General features: G+C 41.5%; 1 protein-coding gene across 18 annotated transcripts in view; it reads right to left on the bottom strand.

Annotated features, from left to right (window-relative positions):
- The window catches only part of HERC1 (HECT and RLD domain containing E3 ubiquitin protein ligase family member 1), a 106,035-nt gene that overhangs the window by 55,228 nt on the left and 37,665 nt on the right, over positions 1-13,142 (bottom strand). For 13 of the 18 annotated variants that reach the window (XM_081838571.1, XM_081838576.1, XM_081838575.1 and 10 more), the window contains exons 22-31: positions 11,695-11,866; positions 11,211-11,517; positions 10,313-10,433; positions 9,123-9,174; positions 8,048-8,113; positions 3,575-3,843; positions 2,787-3,002; positions 1,905-2,025; positions 1,505-1,742; positions 633-820 (exon numbers count right to left, since the gene is read on the bottom strand). In XM_081838571.1, the coding sequence (XP_081694697.1) occupies positions 633-820; positions 1,505-1,742; positions 1,905-2,025; positions 2,787-3,002; positions 3,575-3,843; positions 8,048-8,113; positions 9,123-9,174; positions 10,313-10,433; positions 11,211-11,517; positions 11,695-11,866 (1,750 nt within the window). The remainder of the gene's footprint in view (positions 1-632; positions 821-1,504; positions 1,743-1,904; positions 2,026-2,786; positions 3,003-3,574; positions 3,844-8,047; positions 8,114-9,122; positions 9,175-10,312; positions 10,434-11,210; positions 11,518-11,694; positions 11,867-13,142) is intronic. The other 5 variants (XM_081838566.1, XM_081838565.1, XM_081838569.1 and 2 more) reach the window with 2 other exon arrangements.

Raw genomic sequence — 13,142 nt, forward strand, 5'->3', positions numbered from 1 at the left:
ATAATAATGATGATGATGATGATGAAACAAACAGACCATCTAATATTTATATTTACTTGGAGAAACTTAATTGTGGTTACCTTTTCTGTACTTCTAACAACTAGGGCAATATTGTCAACATAGGTCAAGCTGTCATCTTTTTTACCTCTGCCATTAGCGTGCAAGTACAAATCCCATTAATTGTTTACTGCAATAAGTTTCCAGTGCATAAAACAAAAATATAGAAGTCTCTGAGGAATATTGGGGATGTGGGCTCTTTTTTATAGCACAAAGCATGGAAACAGAGGGTACATGCAGGTCCCGCCATCCAAATACAATGCTTCCCAAGAAATCATTAGTTAGGTGAGTATTCACATAGCAATCTGATCATCTGCACTGTTTCCTATGGGAACATTTCTAATCTGTGATTTGTCCGATCACATATCCTCCCTCCAAGGTTTCTGCCCAAAATGGCTACTGCCATCCACCAAACACAAACAAGTAAGGAAGTGGGCAAACTCCAGCTGTTCAGATATCTGAATCAGCCATCCATGTAGTGAGTTTGGCTCTACATTCCTTCCTCCCCTGTTCCCTGCCCCAGGAACTCTCTTTTCTTTAAAAAGCAAACCAACAAAAAGCCAGAATGAGATTACCTCTGAAGTCTTTCTTCTCACTGTCTCCATTTGACTCTGCCTTTTTTTCTTCCTCCTCGCCATCTTCTTTTTCCTCAAATGATGCCATAAGCATTACACCAGCTTGGGACAACAGGTTTTTCAGCTGACTACACAGCAGATCCAGCAAAGACTGGACCACTTTGGGACTCAGTTTATCTGCGTAAGTTCTGGGGGTGGGAATGTGAAGATCAATTAGCAACTATGTGAAGAGGTTTGGCATTATTAGAACAGCTTTGAATCTGTAGAACCCTGAGGGTTTTGCAGAAAAAGAGGCAAATGTGTTGTGGGGGGCAGATTTCATGTTCTTGAGCCTGAATGATCCTTGTTACAGACTGACAAAATAGTCGCTGGGCCAATGGCTTTCCCGATGGGACAGAGAGGAAGGACTGTATTTTCAATATGTGGTAAAGGGAGAAACAAAACAGCAATGGGGGAGAGGGAGAGGTAGGGGTGTGTGTGTGTCTGTGATAGAGAGAAATTTTAACAAGTAAATTATATTCAACAAGAGTCCATCTAAGTACAGCAAACAAATATTAACACATCACACCAACAATTCAACTTTATAGTCCCAGTGCTACTTTCTGAAATATTTAACTGTACAAATTTATTCTAATTGTTGTTAAGGTAATGCTGAACTGAGATGAAAAGTGAGTTATAAATGCTCGAAATAAATAAATAAAAACTGTTTCCCAACTGACTGAAGGTTTTATCATATCCAATTTACTACCGAGTTACACTGCAAGGACATAAAAGTGTTGATGAACTAGGTATGGGGAAAATACCGCTTTTAAAATATTTGGGAGAGCTGAGAAGATGAATGATCATTCAGAAAACAGACAGTTAATACTTACCCTGTGGTAATAGCTAGGATCTGAAGCAATCTAGTGCTGGCTACTTTTAAAGCTGTGCTGAGCTGGGAAATGCCACTTTTTGGCAAGAGCTGCAGTGGCTGACCAAGCATGGTGTCTGTTCCACATAATTGCGACAGGACATTTAACAAGCCGGTGGAAATGGCCAAGGAGACATCAACTGGCTGGTAGTGAACACTCAGGGCGAACACAGTTACCAACAGGAGACGCTGCTGTGCCTCTAATACACACATGTACACAAACACACACCAAAATATAAAGAAAATACTTAGAGACTGTCCCCATTTCAAGTCTGCTCAGGAATAGAAAAAAAATAAAAATAAAATACAAGCAAAATTTGTCAGCAGCAAAAACACTTGCAAGATGAATGTGATCCTCTTACCTATGTGATGTTTATTTGCTTGGAGGGCTCTTTCCAAAGTTGCAGACAATTGCTGATAGATCTTGTGCACAGCCACTTGGATTTCAGTCTGGATATTTCTCTTAGCTGCCCTGATGCCATCCTATGGAAAAATCAAGTACTGTGAAACCCATCCATATGGCTATGCACTGATGTCATGTTACTTTTTAAGGTATTTACCATGTATAATTCAGGAACTTTTCCAATTTTATGAAAGGTTGCTAGTTTAGCATTGGCTAACTACATTTAACTCCTTTCATGACTTGCCTACTATAGGAAACAACTAACTTTGCAATACACAGTTGTCAACACTATGTGGTTCCTATCATTCGGAATCTCACAACACTAAGAAAATGTTATATTCATAGGATATGCACATATTCTGCTTCCAGTTGTCTTCTACAGTGTCTATTTACATTAGTACACCCCATTCCAGCCTTTAATCCACTATCATTCCCTCTATATCTGATACTCAGAAACTCTCCTTTATTTGAGGTTTTAAAACAGAGTTTGGATGGTCATCTGTCAAGGATTCTTTAGCTGTGATCCCTGCACTGCAGGGGGTAGGACTAGATGACCCCTGAGGTGCCTCCCAACTCTACAATTCTATGATTCAAAGATTCTAAGTGCCACTGCTTATGTGGCCAAATTGGCACCACCTATTTTGTATAAATAAGCTATCATCAGGCTTGGTGACAACCCTAAAGCTTGCAGAATGACACCCCCCTCCCACCCCCACACACAATAGGAAAAGAACCCAGGGACCCAAAACAATACAGCACGTTGAGAAGTTTTCAGTTTTAGACATGGTCTGCTTTAAACTCAATTGACAGAATTCCAACATTTGGCCAAAGCATCCCTCACCTGATAATGATGCAAACGGATACTCTCTCCTTTGGAGCCTGCATATCCTACAGTACCCAAGCCAAAGCACCCAGCCAGGAACTGCAGCCTCACTGATGTGAGAAGCGAAGAGGACTGAAAGCCTGGGCCTTGCCGGCTTCCTATGGACAGAGTGCTGCCTTTTTCTTCCATCCCAGAAAGCAACACCAGGATCTGATGAAGTGCCTCCAGCCGCAGCTAAAAAAAATGTTTAAAAATAGTTTGCATTTTCCCCCTTGGAAGACAAAGTCCTTCAAGTGCATTGATACAAATACAGAGTATAAGCCTGTATGACCCCCACATACAACAGATGAAAGTATTTTAGGAACAGAAGAACAATCAAGGAAAATAAAGGAAGAGATGTGGGGAGACACTTCGCTTGCACAGCCAAAATTGCTTTCCAAAAGCAACCCCTTCCTTCCTTCCTGGCTGCATATGCACAACCCCACATGTAATATGTGTGCATAAGGAACACCCATACAATCCGATTGACTGACTGCTATAGTCTGGCATGTTGCTCCTTTGATGCCCAAGTAGGAAGAAACAAACATGATGTGCTTTGGAGGTCACACCTATTTCCTCCAAGGCATGCAAGTGATGGCAGAGAGGCCACTACAGACTCATGCACCCTAGAACCTCCCTCTTGTTAAGTAACCTGAAATGATTGCCTCCCCACAAGTTACAGTTGGGCAAAGCATGTAAACTGAAAATTCAAAAGCATCTTTTATTCTACATTTATTAACTGGAATATAGGTAATTACAATACACACCTCTGCCCTCTGTTGCTGCTGCTCCATTGCGATAATATAGGCCTGGGGGCTCGTTGACATGCTTTCTTCAGGCTCCTTGAAGCCTGGAGAGCTTCCCACATCTCCGCTTACAAAGCTAATAACATTTTCAATCAGAGTATGAACTCCAACAGATTTTGTAAAATCAAAATCGGACTCCCCAAACAAACACATAGAGCTATACAGCCAATCTCTGTGCTTCAGCCGAGTCCATGAATCACTTAGTGCTTCAATTGGGCTGTGGACTGCTCCTAGAAACACACAACAGAACTTCATAAATTCCAATGCAGTGATTTTAAATAACACTGACAAGTAGTATTGAATGGGCAGCTTTGCAACAGATGGTAAAAGGTATTCCTATCATCTCATGCACACAGTTAGCAAAGTATACTATTATTGAAGGAAGATAACTTCAGCTATGTTTTTCTAGCAGTAAATCCTCAAGCAACATAAAGAAGAAAATTAAAGGCAGAAGCCACTCAAACCGCTGAAAGCTTATATACTGAATAAGATGGTGACACAAATAAAAGAAAACAGAGGGTGGTTGAAGGAAAAGAACAGTCTGCCACAAAACAAACTGAGAAGTCAATTTCTTCTGTAACATTCAATTGTAAAGCAAGGATTGTGACTGACCAGCATTATTAAACTATTAAGGGCAAAGCAGGGGGATGATACATAGCTTGCTTTGAATGAAAACTTTACGCAGGTACAGGAATGGGTAAAGGGCAAGTAAACTCACACAAATTATTTCTTTTCTGCCTTCCTTCCAAGCTGTTTTCTATTCATTTGGCGTAATATATCAAACCTCCTTTTGAAAGCATACCACCTGTGGAGAGTCCGATTTCAAGGACTCTCCTACACCCAAATTTCCAATGGGACTGCAAGCAGTTTCTGGTCCCAACCAAATTGCTGCATATGTTGATCAGTTAACTCATCTGGTAGCAGCACGCAGCAGCAACGCAGGATGTGCATAGCTACTGACTGTTCAAAGGAGGAGGCGGCACAGGGATAGCCAAACAGATGACGAGAACTACTCCAATTATCAGATGGCAGCTATGCACACCCTGCATTGCTGCTGCATACTAGTACCAAATGAGTTAACTGTAAGCTTGCATGGAATTATAATTAAAATGGAAACAGTGCCTATGCGGTAGTATTCTGTGCATTCAAAATTTGCTGCCTGTTGCACTGTTCAGCTGAACTGCTGATAGGAAAAAGAAAAAAGCTTTGGTGTATTGATGATTCCAAGGTCTGTAGCTTTTCTGTGGAAGTCCCCTTTTTAATGGATTGAATGCCCTAGATGTACCTCCTCATTTCTGATGCTATCATGAACCAATACAGCCACACACACCAAGGCAGCACTATCATCCAACAGATTCCTTTCTTTCTCTAGTTTGGTTTCTCTCTCAGAATGCCTCTTGGTACACTAAACTCTTGCATTCATGAAAATGTACACGAAAAACACTGTTTCACAAAGTTTAGTGTCTTTATTTATTTGTAAGAATTGGCACAAAATGCAGCCAAAAGCAAGCTTCTGTCTTGAAAATATGAAAGCTAAAACATTTTTTTTGGGGGGGGAGGGGAATACCTCCTTGGATGTGAGTCCTGGAAAACTTGCTTGCTGTCTTGCAGACCTTTCCCACTTGGCCTGGGAGGGTGAGCACATGACTGACTACAGTTACAAAAGCTGAGACTGCTGAACAGACTCTTGGGCTGGGATACTGTTTGGAATTTTGTTGGGGGAGGTTGTTTATGTTGGGTTTTTTGTATCTACATTTTAGGTTTTATTGTGATTTAAGATGAAATTGTTCAGTTTGATTTTGTATTTTTTAATGTTCTATTTATTGTTTATGACTACTTTTGTTATGTTTAATTATATGGTTTTTCATGTCGTAAGCTGCCTTGAGCATGGTTTGAACTATGGATTATGTAAATTAAATCACGTATGTATGTACCACAGACAAGTGTTCAATTCTCTAACAATAATTTGGTTATGTTATTGTTCAAAGTACATAATTGCTTCATATTTTTAAAGCCCATATTCTAATGATATTCTAATCACTTAATATTTTTAAATTGTGGGTTGGAATTACTTTCTCTAAAATCTCAAAACCAACTACAGATCTCCAAGCAAATTAAAAATGACTTTCTTCATTAAACTCTCCCCTTTAGATGGGATGTTGTATGATTAACACAGTTCAGTTCTCCAAATTTATGATTATCCACGTGCTTTGAGAAACTCCCAAACATTAAAATCAAAGAGGCTACTACACAAAATGCAAGCTTGTAAAAGAATTTGTGGTTTTTAAAAGTTTTCTTTAAAAGTGATCAAAAGAGTGTTATTGTGAAGTGGCTCTGAAAGGACAAGTGAAAGAGCTTATGCATTTTTTAAAAAGATGGTCTGAACACATCTAACAGGTATTCAAGGCATCCTGCATATGTGAGCAGAACAAAGCTACATACTAGCATGACCTACTCTTGGAAGCGTAAGCTCATCTGCATCAGCCAGCGTGCTGCCGTGGTTACAGCAGTGGTAGAAAACATGGTGGTCAGGGATAATGGGAGTTGTACTCCCAACAATATCTGGAGGCCACAATATTGCATAGTCCCAGGTTAGAAAGTTAGGCTAGGACAATTAAAACCCAGTTCAACGGCAGCAAGGATACTCATCGCCAAGCATTGGAAAACTCAAGATCTACCCACACTGGAAGAATGGCAGATGCAACTGATAGACTATATGGAACTAGCTGAGATGACCGGCAGAATCCGAGACCTGGGAGAGGAGAAGGTTGAAGAAGACTGGAAGAAATTCAAGATTTATTTACAAAAATACTGTAATTTGGTTGAATGTTAAGAAGGATGCCAGATCATAAATAATTGAGCACCACTAAATTAGATGGAATTAGGATGACAAGTGAGATTGAGGAAAATATAATTTTTTTGGAGAATTATTAGATTATATTTAAATGAGCGGGACATAAGAACGCAAACAAGATGACAAATTGCTGGTAAAAATCTATAATGATGTAAGTGGGAACGGGAGACGTGAGGGAGTCCAAAGAAGCTATGAAACTATGTTATGATACATGTTACATTGTTTATTATTTTTGCATTTGTATTTAAAATCTTAATAAATATTTATAAAAATAAAAATAAAACCCAGTTTCAAATCCCTACTAATCCATGACGTTCACTGAGTGACCCTAGGCTACCTATTACCTTTTACTTTAATCCACCTTGCAGGGCTGTTCCAGGGATAAAGGTGCACGGAGCAGAAATCATGTATATTGTCCTGCACTCCTTGGGGAGAGTGGGATTTTTAAAACAAAATAAATTACAGGATTATCATATGGGGAGGGGAGTTTTACTATGACGTTACTGTGTTTGTTTTGCCTGGATTTTAAAAACTTGTTTACTCCCATTTTAAGCCTTCTTGTTTACTCCCATTTTAAGCCTTCTTCAGCTTGGCGGGAATTATCCTGTGCAAAAATGAGTCGTATAGAGGACTGAAAGTGGAGCGACAAAAGATAAAGTCAGAGAAGGAATGCTTCTTAATACCAATTGCTGGAAACTGTAGGAGGGGAGAGTGTTCTGGTGCCTGGGTCCTGCTTCTTGTTTGCCACTGTGAGAATAGGAAGCTGGTCTAGATTGGCCTGATCCAGCACCACATTTCTTATGTTCAGATGAAGACCAGGTGAACTATTTCTGTACAAGGCAAAAAAATCCCAAGGAGCAGTATTTGACAAGCTTGGGATTGCAGAACAAGGTGGTGCAGCAGATAAAAGTATTAATGGTAGTATGGTCATACTTTGGGATTAAGTTAACAAGACTCCTCAAAAAAGGTTGGGGGAAGCTGCCTGCTTTGGTTTAAACAAGCTATTGTATTACTTGTAAGTACAGTATATCAAATCAAACCCTGTAGTTTGCCTTTCTCAGTATTAAACTGACAATGAGGTCCACTGCCTTCCCCAACCTAGTGCCTTCCAGAGGTTCTGGACTATAACTCCCATCAGTCCCAGCCAGCACAATGGTGCTGACTGGAGCTGATGGGAGTTATAGTCCACAAAACATTTGGAAGGCACCCAGCTGATAAGGCTGCTCTACAGTCACATACAGTAGCCTTTTCGCAGCCCTTTCAGTGCAGATGCCAGCCAATGAACCTGGCTTCTGAAACATGCCAAGTACACAATTCATTGATCCTCTCAATGCTGATCCCCTGAACATAAACAGAAACATGCTAAATACATTCTTACAACTTGAATTTTTAGTGAGCTGTTATGCCTATGTCTACCTGCCAACATTAGTTGGAACAAAAACCCCACTGTTTACTTGTCCTTATATGCCAGCTTCTAGTAATGAAATTTTCAAAATGAATGTGGAACAACTGCTACACATATTTTATGTTTTATAAAGTATGTAGGCAAGCTAGAGAGAGAAAATAAAATCACAACATGCCGTCATGTACTTGCTTGGAGCTCTTCTTTTTTCTGGGGCTCAACTGGCCAAAAAGGAGTAAACACACTACCACACAAGAATCAGAAGACAAAGAGAGACATTGGGTACAGAAGACAACATTCAATCTGCATTCTGTCCATACATGGAAAACAGCTTTAAAAGTGGGAAATGTTTGAGCAACGTTCATGAATGTGCAGCTTCTCAAACTTCCTGCAGTGTAAGGAAGTGATGGAGTATTATTGCACCACTTCATATCCCCTTACCATGTGAATGCTAAAGAGGAGTTATGCAATAATTCATGAGGTGACTTCACATTTGAAAAATTGCAGTGTGTTCTAAAGATAGAGGGTCAGGCAGCAGGCTGAGCTTATCATATAAGGTTAAGAGCTGCCCCAAGAAGATGCCTCTCCACAGGAGTAATTAAAACTAGGAGTAACTAAGAGCTGGGAATAAACTCAATCATCCAGCCAAAGCCTGATGAAGGGTTCAAGTCCCAAAGATACTTTCCATGGAAAGCAGAGCAGGGACAAAGGGAGCAGGCATGAGCAGAGAACTGAAACAATTTTTTGACCAACCTCCCTGCTGATTCTTCCATCCTAGCTCTGTATTGTTTACACCCCATGGCAACGGTTCTCTGGATCTCAGTCAAGGGTATTGTCCAGCCCTACCTAGGATAAATCACCTTTGCAACTTGCCCACTCTATGGGGTCCAGAAACTGCCTGCACTACGTGGCATTTATTTGCTGGAGAAAGCTCTCATCGTTCTTTACCTTCTATTACAGGTATGTCAAAGTGTGGGTTTTCAAACTGTGTTCCAGAGTCATGGCAGACAAGATGCTCAAAAGGCATCTTACCTACCATTGCCAGTATTCTCCTGCAACACAGAACTGCAGAGGCAACTTGACAACACTCTGGAGCACACACAGATTCCAGGGAGTGTGAATTGCATGTATGTCCATAATTCCCTGCAGTATAGAGGGGCTCTGTAGCAGACCAATCAACACAGAAAGATTTTCTGAGGCTTAAAAGTTTCAAGATCACTACTCTAGAAAAACTGGCTTTTCTACACAATTACCTCTCTTTCTATGGGATGATGCCAAGTCCAAATCCACATTTCGTCTTCCACTCTATAATGAATAAAAATAACAAAAAAGAGTCTTAGTGTTATACCTTATTTATTACATTTATATAATGTCTACCAATGTACTCAAGTTTGTTCACGTTGGCTTTCAATTTAACAGACACAACACAGAAGGGACAGGCTTGGAAGAGGAAAGTAAGCAAAGGCAGATATCACTGGCTACTGTATGGGGAAGTTATGGGAAGGCATGAGCCAAATGATCACAGAGAGGCCTTCACTGTCTTGCCTCTCTCTGATACCGTGAGATGGAATTCCACCTAACTGAACACAAAACATAAAACATACTGAACACAAAACATAGTGGGCACTTCCGAAAGACAACCACCTCTATACTTCTGGAGGCATTCCGTGCTGAACTTGAACACATGTTTTTGCACAGGTCTCTCAAATTTGAAAATCATACCATGGGCCAGTTCTCACATAATCCTAGACCATCGCATGCTGCTAAGTGGATAAGCGAAGTGTTGGTCTCACGTATTCCTGCTTCTCTTCTCCTACTCTTGCATAGCTGGAAGGGAGACTTCAGCTGAGTTTAGCATTGCCTTTAAAGAATCTTGGTCCCAGCATTGCAAACAAACCAGGCATCCAATTTTAAAACAAATAAGCCAATTTACTTGACATTTGCTATTCAAACCTATGGTTTGAAGTTACTTTGTCATGAGACTGACCAGCTTGGGTTCATCATGCTGCCACTTACACAGCTTTAACACTGTCAAATATTCTTCTGTAATTTGTGGGATTGTCTACATTCTTGATTTGCCAAGTTCTTTTGAATGTCATGTCTTGTTTTCTCCCAACAATTTTTTAAGGTAAGCAAGGCAGTCCTTTGCACAATGTCATGAGTGGCTTTTCAAACTCCAAGGGAATTTTAAAGTCAACTTGTGATGAAACAGAGCAGGGAAAAGAGGGCTGAAATTAAGCAATGGCAATCATTAGATCCCACTGCATGTAAACTCCCCGTGCCCACTTTGGGGGCGATGGTTTGCCCCAACCTACCCATAAGGTCCTGAGCTGATGTGAAAGCAGATCCCACTGCAACACAGACTCACAACATTTCAAGTGCATCTTCAGCAGCTGAACCAGCAAGAGTAACATTATGCAAAGCTTTAAAGTATTTCACCTACCAGTGAATAACCTTCTTCATCCGATTCAGGTTGAGATAAATCAGATTCACTCCGTGATTTCATCAGTTTGTAACTTGAACTAGAGTGGACTGAGCGACTTTCTGCAGTAAGGCTTTCACTTCTGTTTCATGCAGATGCAAAAAAAGAAAAGATAATAACTGAAGGTGATAATTGGTCTGGAAACCAAGCCTTATGAGGAAGGAACAGTTGAGAGAATTGGGTATGTTTAGCCTGGTAAAGAGGAGACTGAGGGGAGATATGATAGCCATCTTCAGATATCTCAAGGGCTGTCCCATGGAAGGTGGAGCAAGCTTGTCTTCTCCTGCTCCGGAAGACAGGACCAAAACCAATGGATTCAAGTTACAAGAAAGGAGATTCTGACTAAACATCTGACAGTGGAACAAACTCCTTGCAGGTTTTTAAGGAGATGTTGGATGGTCATCTGTCATGGATGCTTTAGTTGAGATTCCTGCATAGCAGGGGGTTGGAATAGATGACCCTTGGGGTCCCTCCCAACCCTACAATTCTATGATTCCGTAAGAGCAGGCAAAGTGCAGCTCCTAGGGTTTAACAATATGCACAGGGAAGTCTGATGTGCCAAGAGAATGTCTATCAAACAAGGACTTCCCCTTTCACCAGAGACAAAGCCTGGCATATTCCACCACCACCACCCCCATCCCTTGGAGCTCATTGCACAAATTAGGCACTACCAAAGGAAAGGGCCTGACTCTAAGACCTGCCCAATGTACCACTAACTGCTCTGGAACAAACAGTAGGACCTCTGACGCCTATTGTTAGGGTTTGGCAGGCTCACCCTACCTTAGCAGATTACTGAGGATCTACTCAGCAAGGTTTCAAGAGCTGCTGGCTGCTCTTGTGCACAGTTCATTAATCGCACCTGGTCATGAGTCCAATCCCTTCTGCGGTACCAGTTGATGGCTGTTGCAACTGCCCTTCCTCTCTTCGTTTCTGCAGCTCCTCAATAACGGGGCTGACTCCCAGAATCAGCAAAGCACACCTATGGATCACAGAGTTGCAGGCAGCTGTGTACACATCTTGTCCTTCAGGAAGGTCTCTGCTGACTCTGCGTTCTTGCTGGGACTGAGGGGCCTGGTCATCCATTCGAGCCCCTGCCCCACCATTTATTCTCTCTCGGTCTCGACTGCGAGCTACTTCACGGGCTGATAGGAAACATTGAAAGATTTCTGTAACATGCAACACAAAAACAAAGGTCTTAACTTCTAGGCAGAGCTCAAGGGCTATAAAAATTATTCAGGTGACTTTTGTTCATCACAGATAAAACTCCTGTTGAAGGCCCCATTGATTTCAATGGGACTCTCTCTGAACAAGCTTCTGTGGAATCTTTTCCAAACTTTACTTACTGCCAGCTGTCATAACTTCATGCTCCCTTTCTTCCTCTTCCTCTTCTTGTTCCGGGTGCCCCTCTTCTCTTTCTCTTTCTGCCTGCTCTTCCATCTCTGCTTCTTCATCAATGGTCCGAGTAAAGGGGTGCTCTTGGGCATCAATGTCCAAAGAGTCTGGATTTTCTGACATCTGGGATGGGGGAGGAGAGAGGGTAAGGTTCAAAGATATGAAGAACTCATTGCTTAATAAGAGTATGTTCTTAAATCAAACCAGGGGCGAGGTTTCTGGCCTGGGGGCCAAATGCAGCCTTCTCTCTGCCCTGACCCTAGGATTCTTCCTTAAGTCACACACCCTTTCCCGCAGCACAGATGGAATGTGTCCTTGAACTATGATAGCACTTTGTTTGCCTGGAGGGTAAGTAGAACCCAGACTTTTGTATGGATGGAATATAGTGGTACCTCGGGTTACATACGCTTCAAGTTACAGACTCCGCTAACCCAGAAATAGTACCTCGGGTTAAGAACTTTGCTTCAGGATGAGAATAGAAATCGTGCTCCAGCGGCGCGGTAGCAGCAGGAGGCCCCATTAGCTGAAGTGGTGCTTCAGGTTAAGAACAGTTTCAGGTTAAGAACGGACTTCCGAAACGAATTAAGTACTTAACCCGAGGTACCACTGTATAGTGTTCTGTATGGAGGTAAGAATCACATCCACCCACTTCTGCCTCTGACCCCATCCACCACTGGCACAAGGCCCCTGGAAGGTTGGCTTTAAGCTGGGAAAAAAATCTGCCCCTAAATTAAAACAGGAAACAGTAGTGATTGTGCTGAACAGCAGCTGACTCACACAGTCCTTTCAGGCTATGGAGCTGAATTCATAGTAAAATGGTAGTGGTAAAATTGTTTCACCATAAGCACAGGTCACAGGATGACTGCCCCTGCAAAAATTTATGAAGCGATGGAGTAATAATTCCACTATCTGTGCTTGTGTGAGTGGATGCAGACAACCATTTTATACTTGTGACAATAATGACAAGGCTTTCTGTGGAACCTTCTAAGGGCAGGGACAATGCAAGAGGAATGGCACCAACATGCCAACTCTGTAACTGCTTTGGCAGGAGCAGAAGAACAGAAAAAGATCCATGATGAATCAAATCAGGAAACTTCAACTAGTCCAGCAACCTCCTTCTTAAGAACAAGGAAGATGGGAAAGCAGGCAAGAAAAGCCTCCCTAGTTTAGAGCTAGAAGATCCCTTTTCCTCCTTCTCAAAGCAGTTTGACCAGGAAGCACAGAAGTGTCTCCTGAGTCCAGTTAAAGGAAGAAACAGCTACTAACATAAGCCTTATAAACCACTCCCCCACAATTCAAAGCAGTAGGCAAATTAATTTAAAAAACACAGTTTTATTTGTGGTCCATAGAATCCACCCACCCCCAAAAAGTAAAGCATGCTGTAAAACAAAGGAATGTT

This window comes from Podarcis erhardii (assembly GCF_964252035.2).
Source record: "Podarcis erhardii genome assembly, chromosome: 14".
Classification (NCBI taxonomy): Eukaryota; Metazoa; Chordata; class Lepidosauria; order Squamata; family Lacertidae; genus Podarcis; species Podarcis erhardii.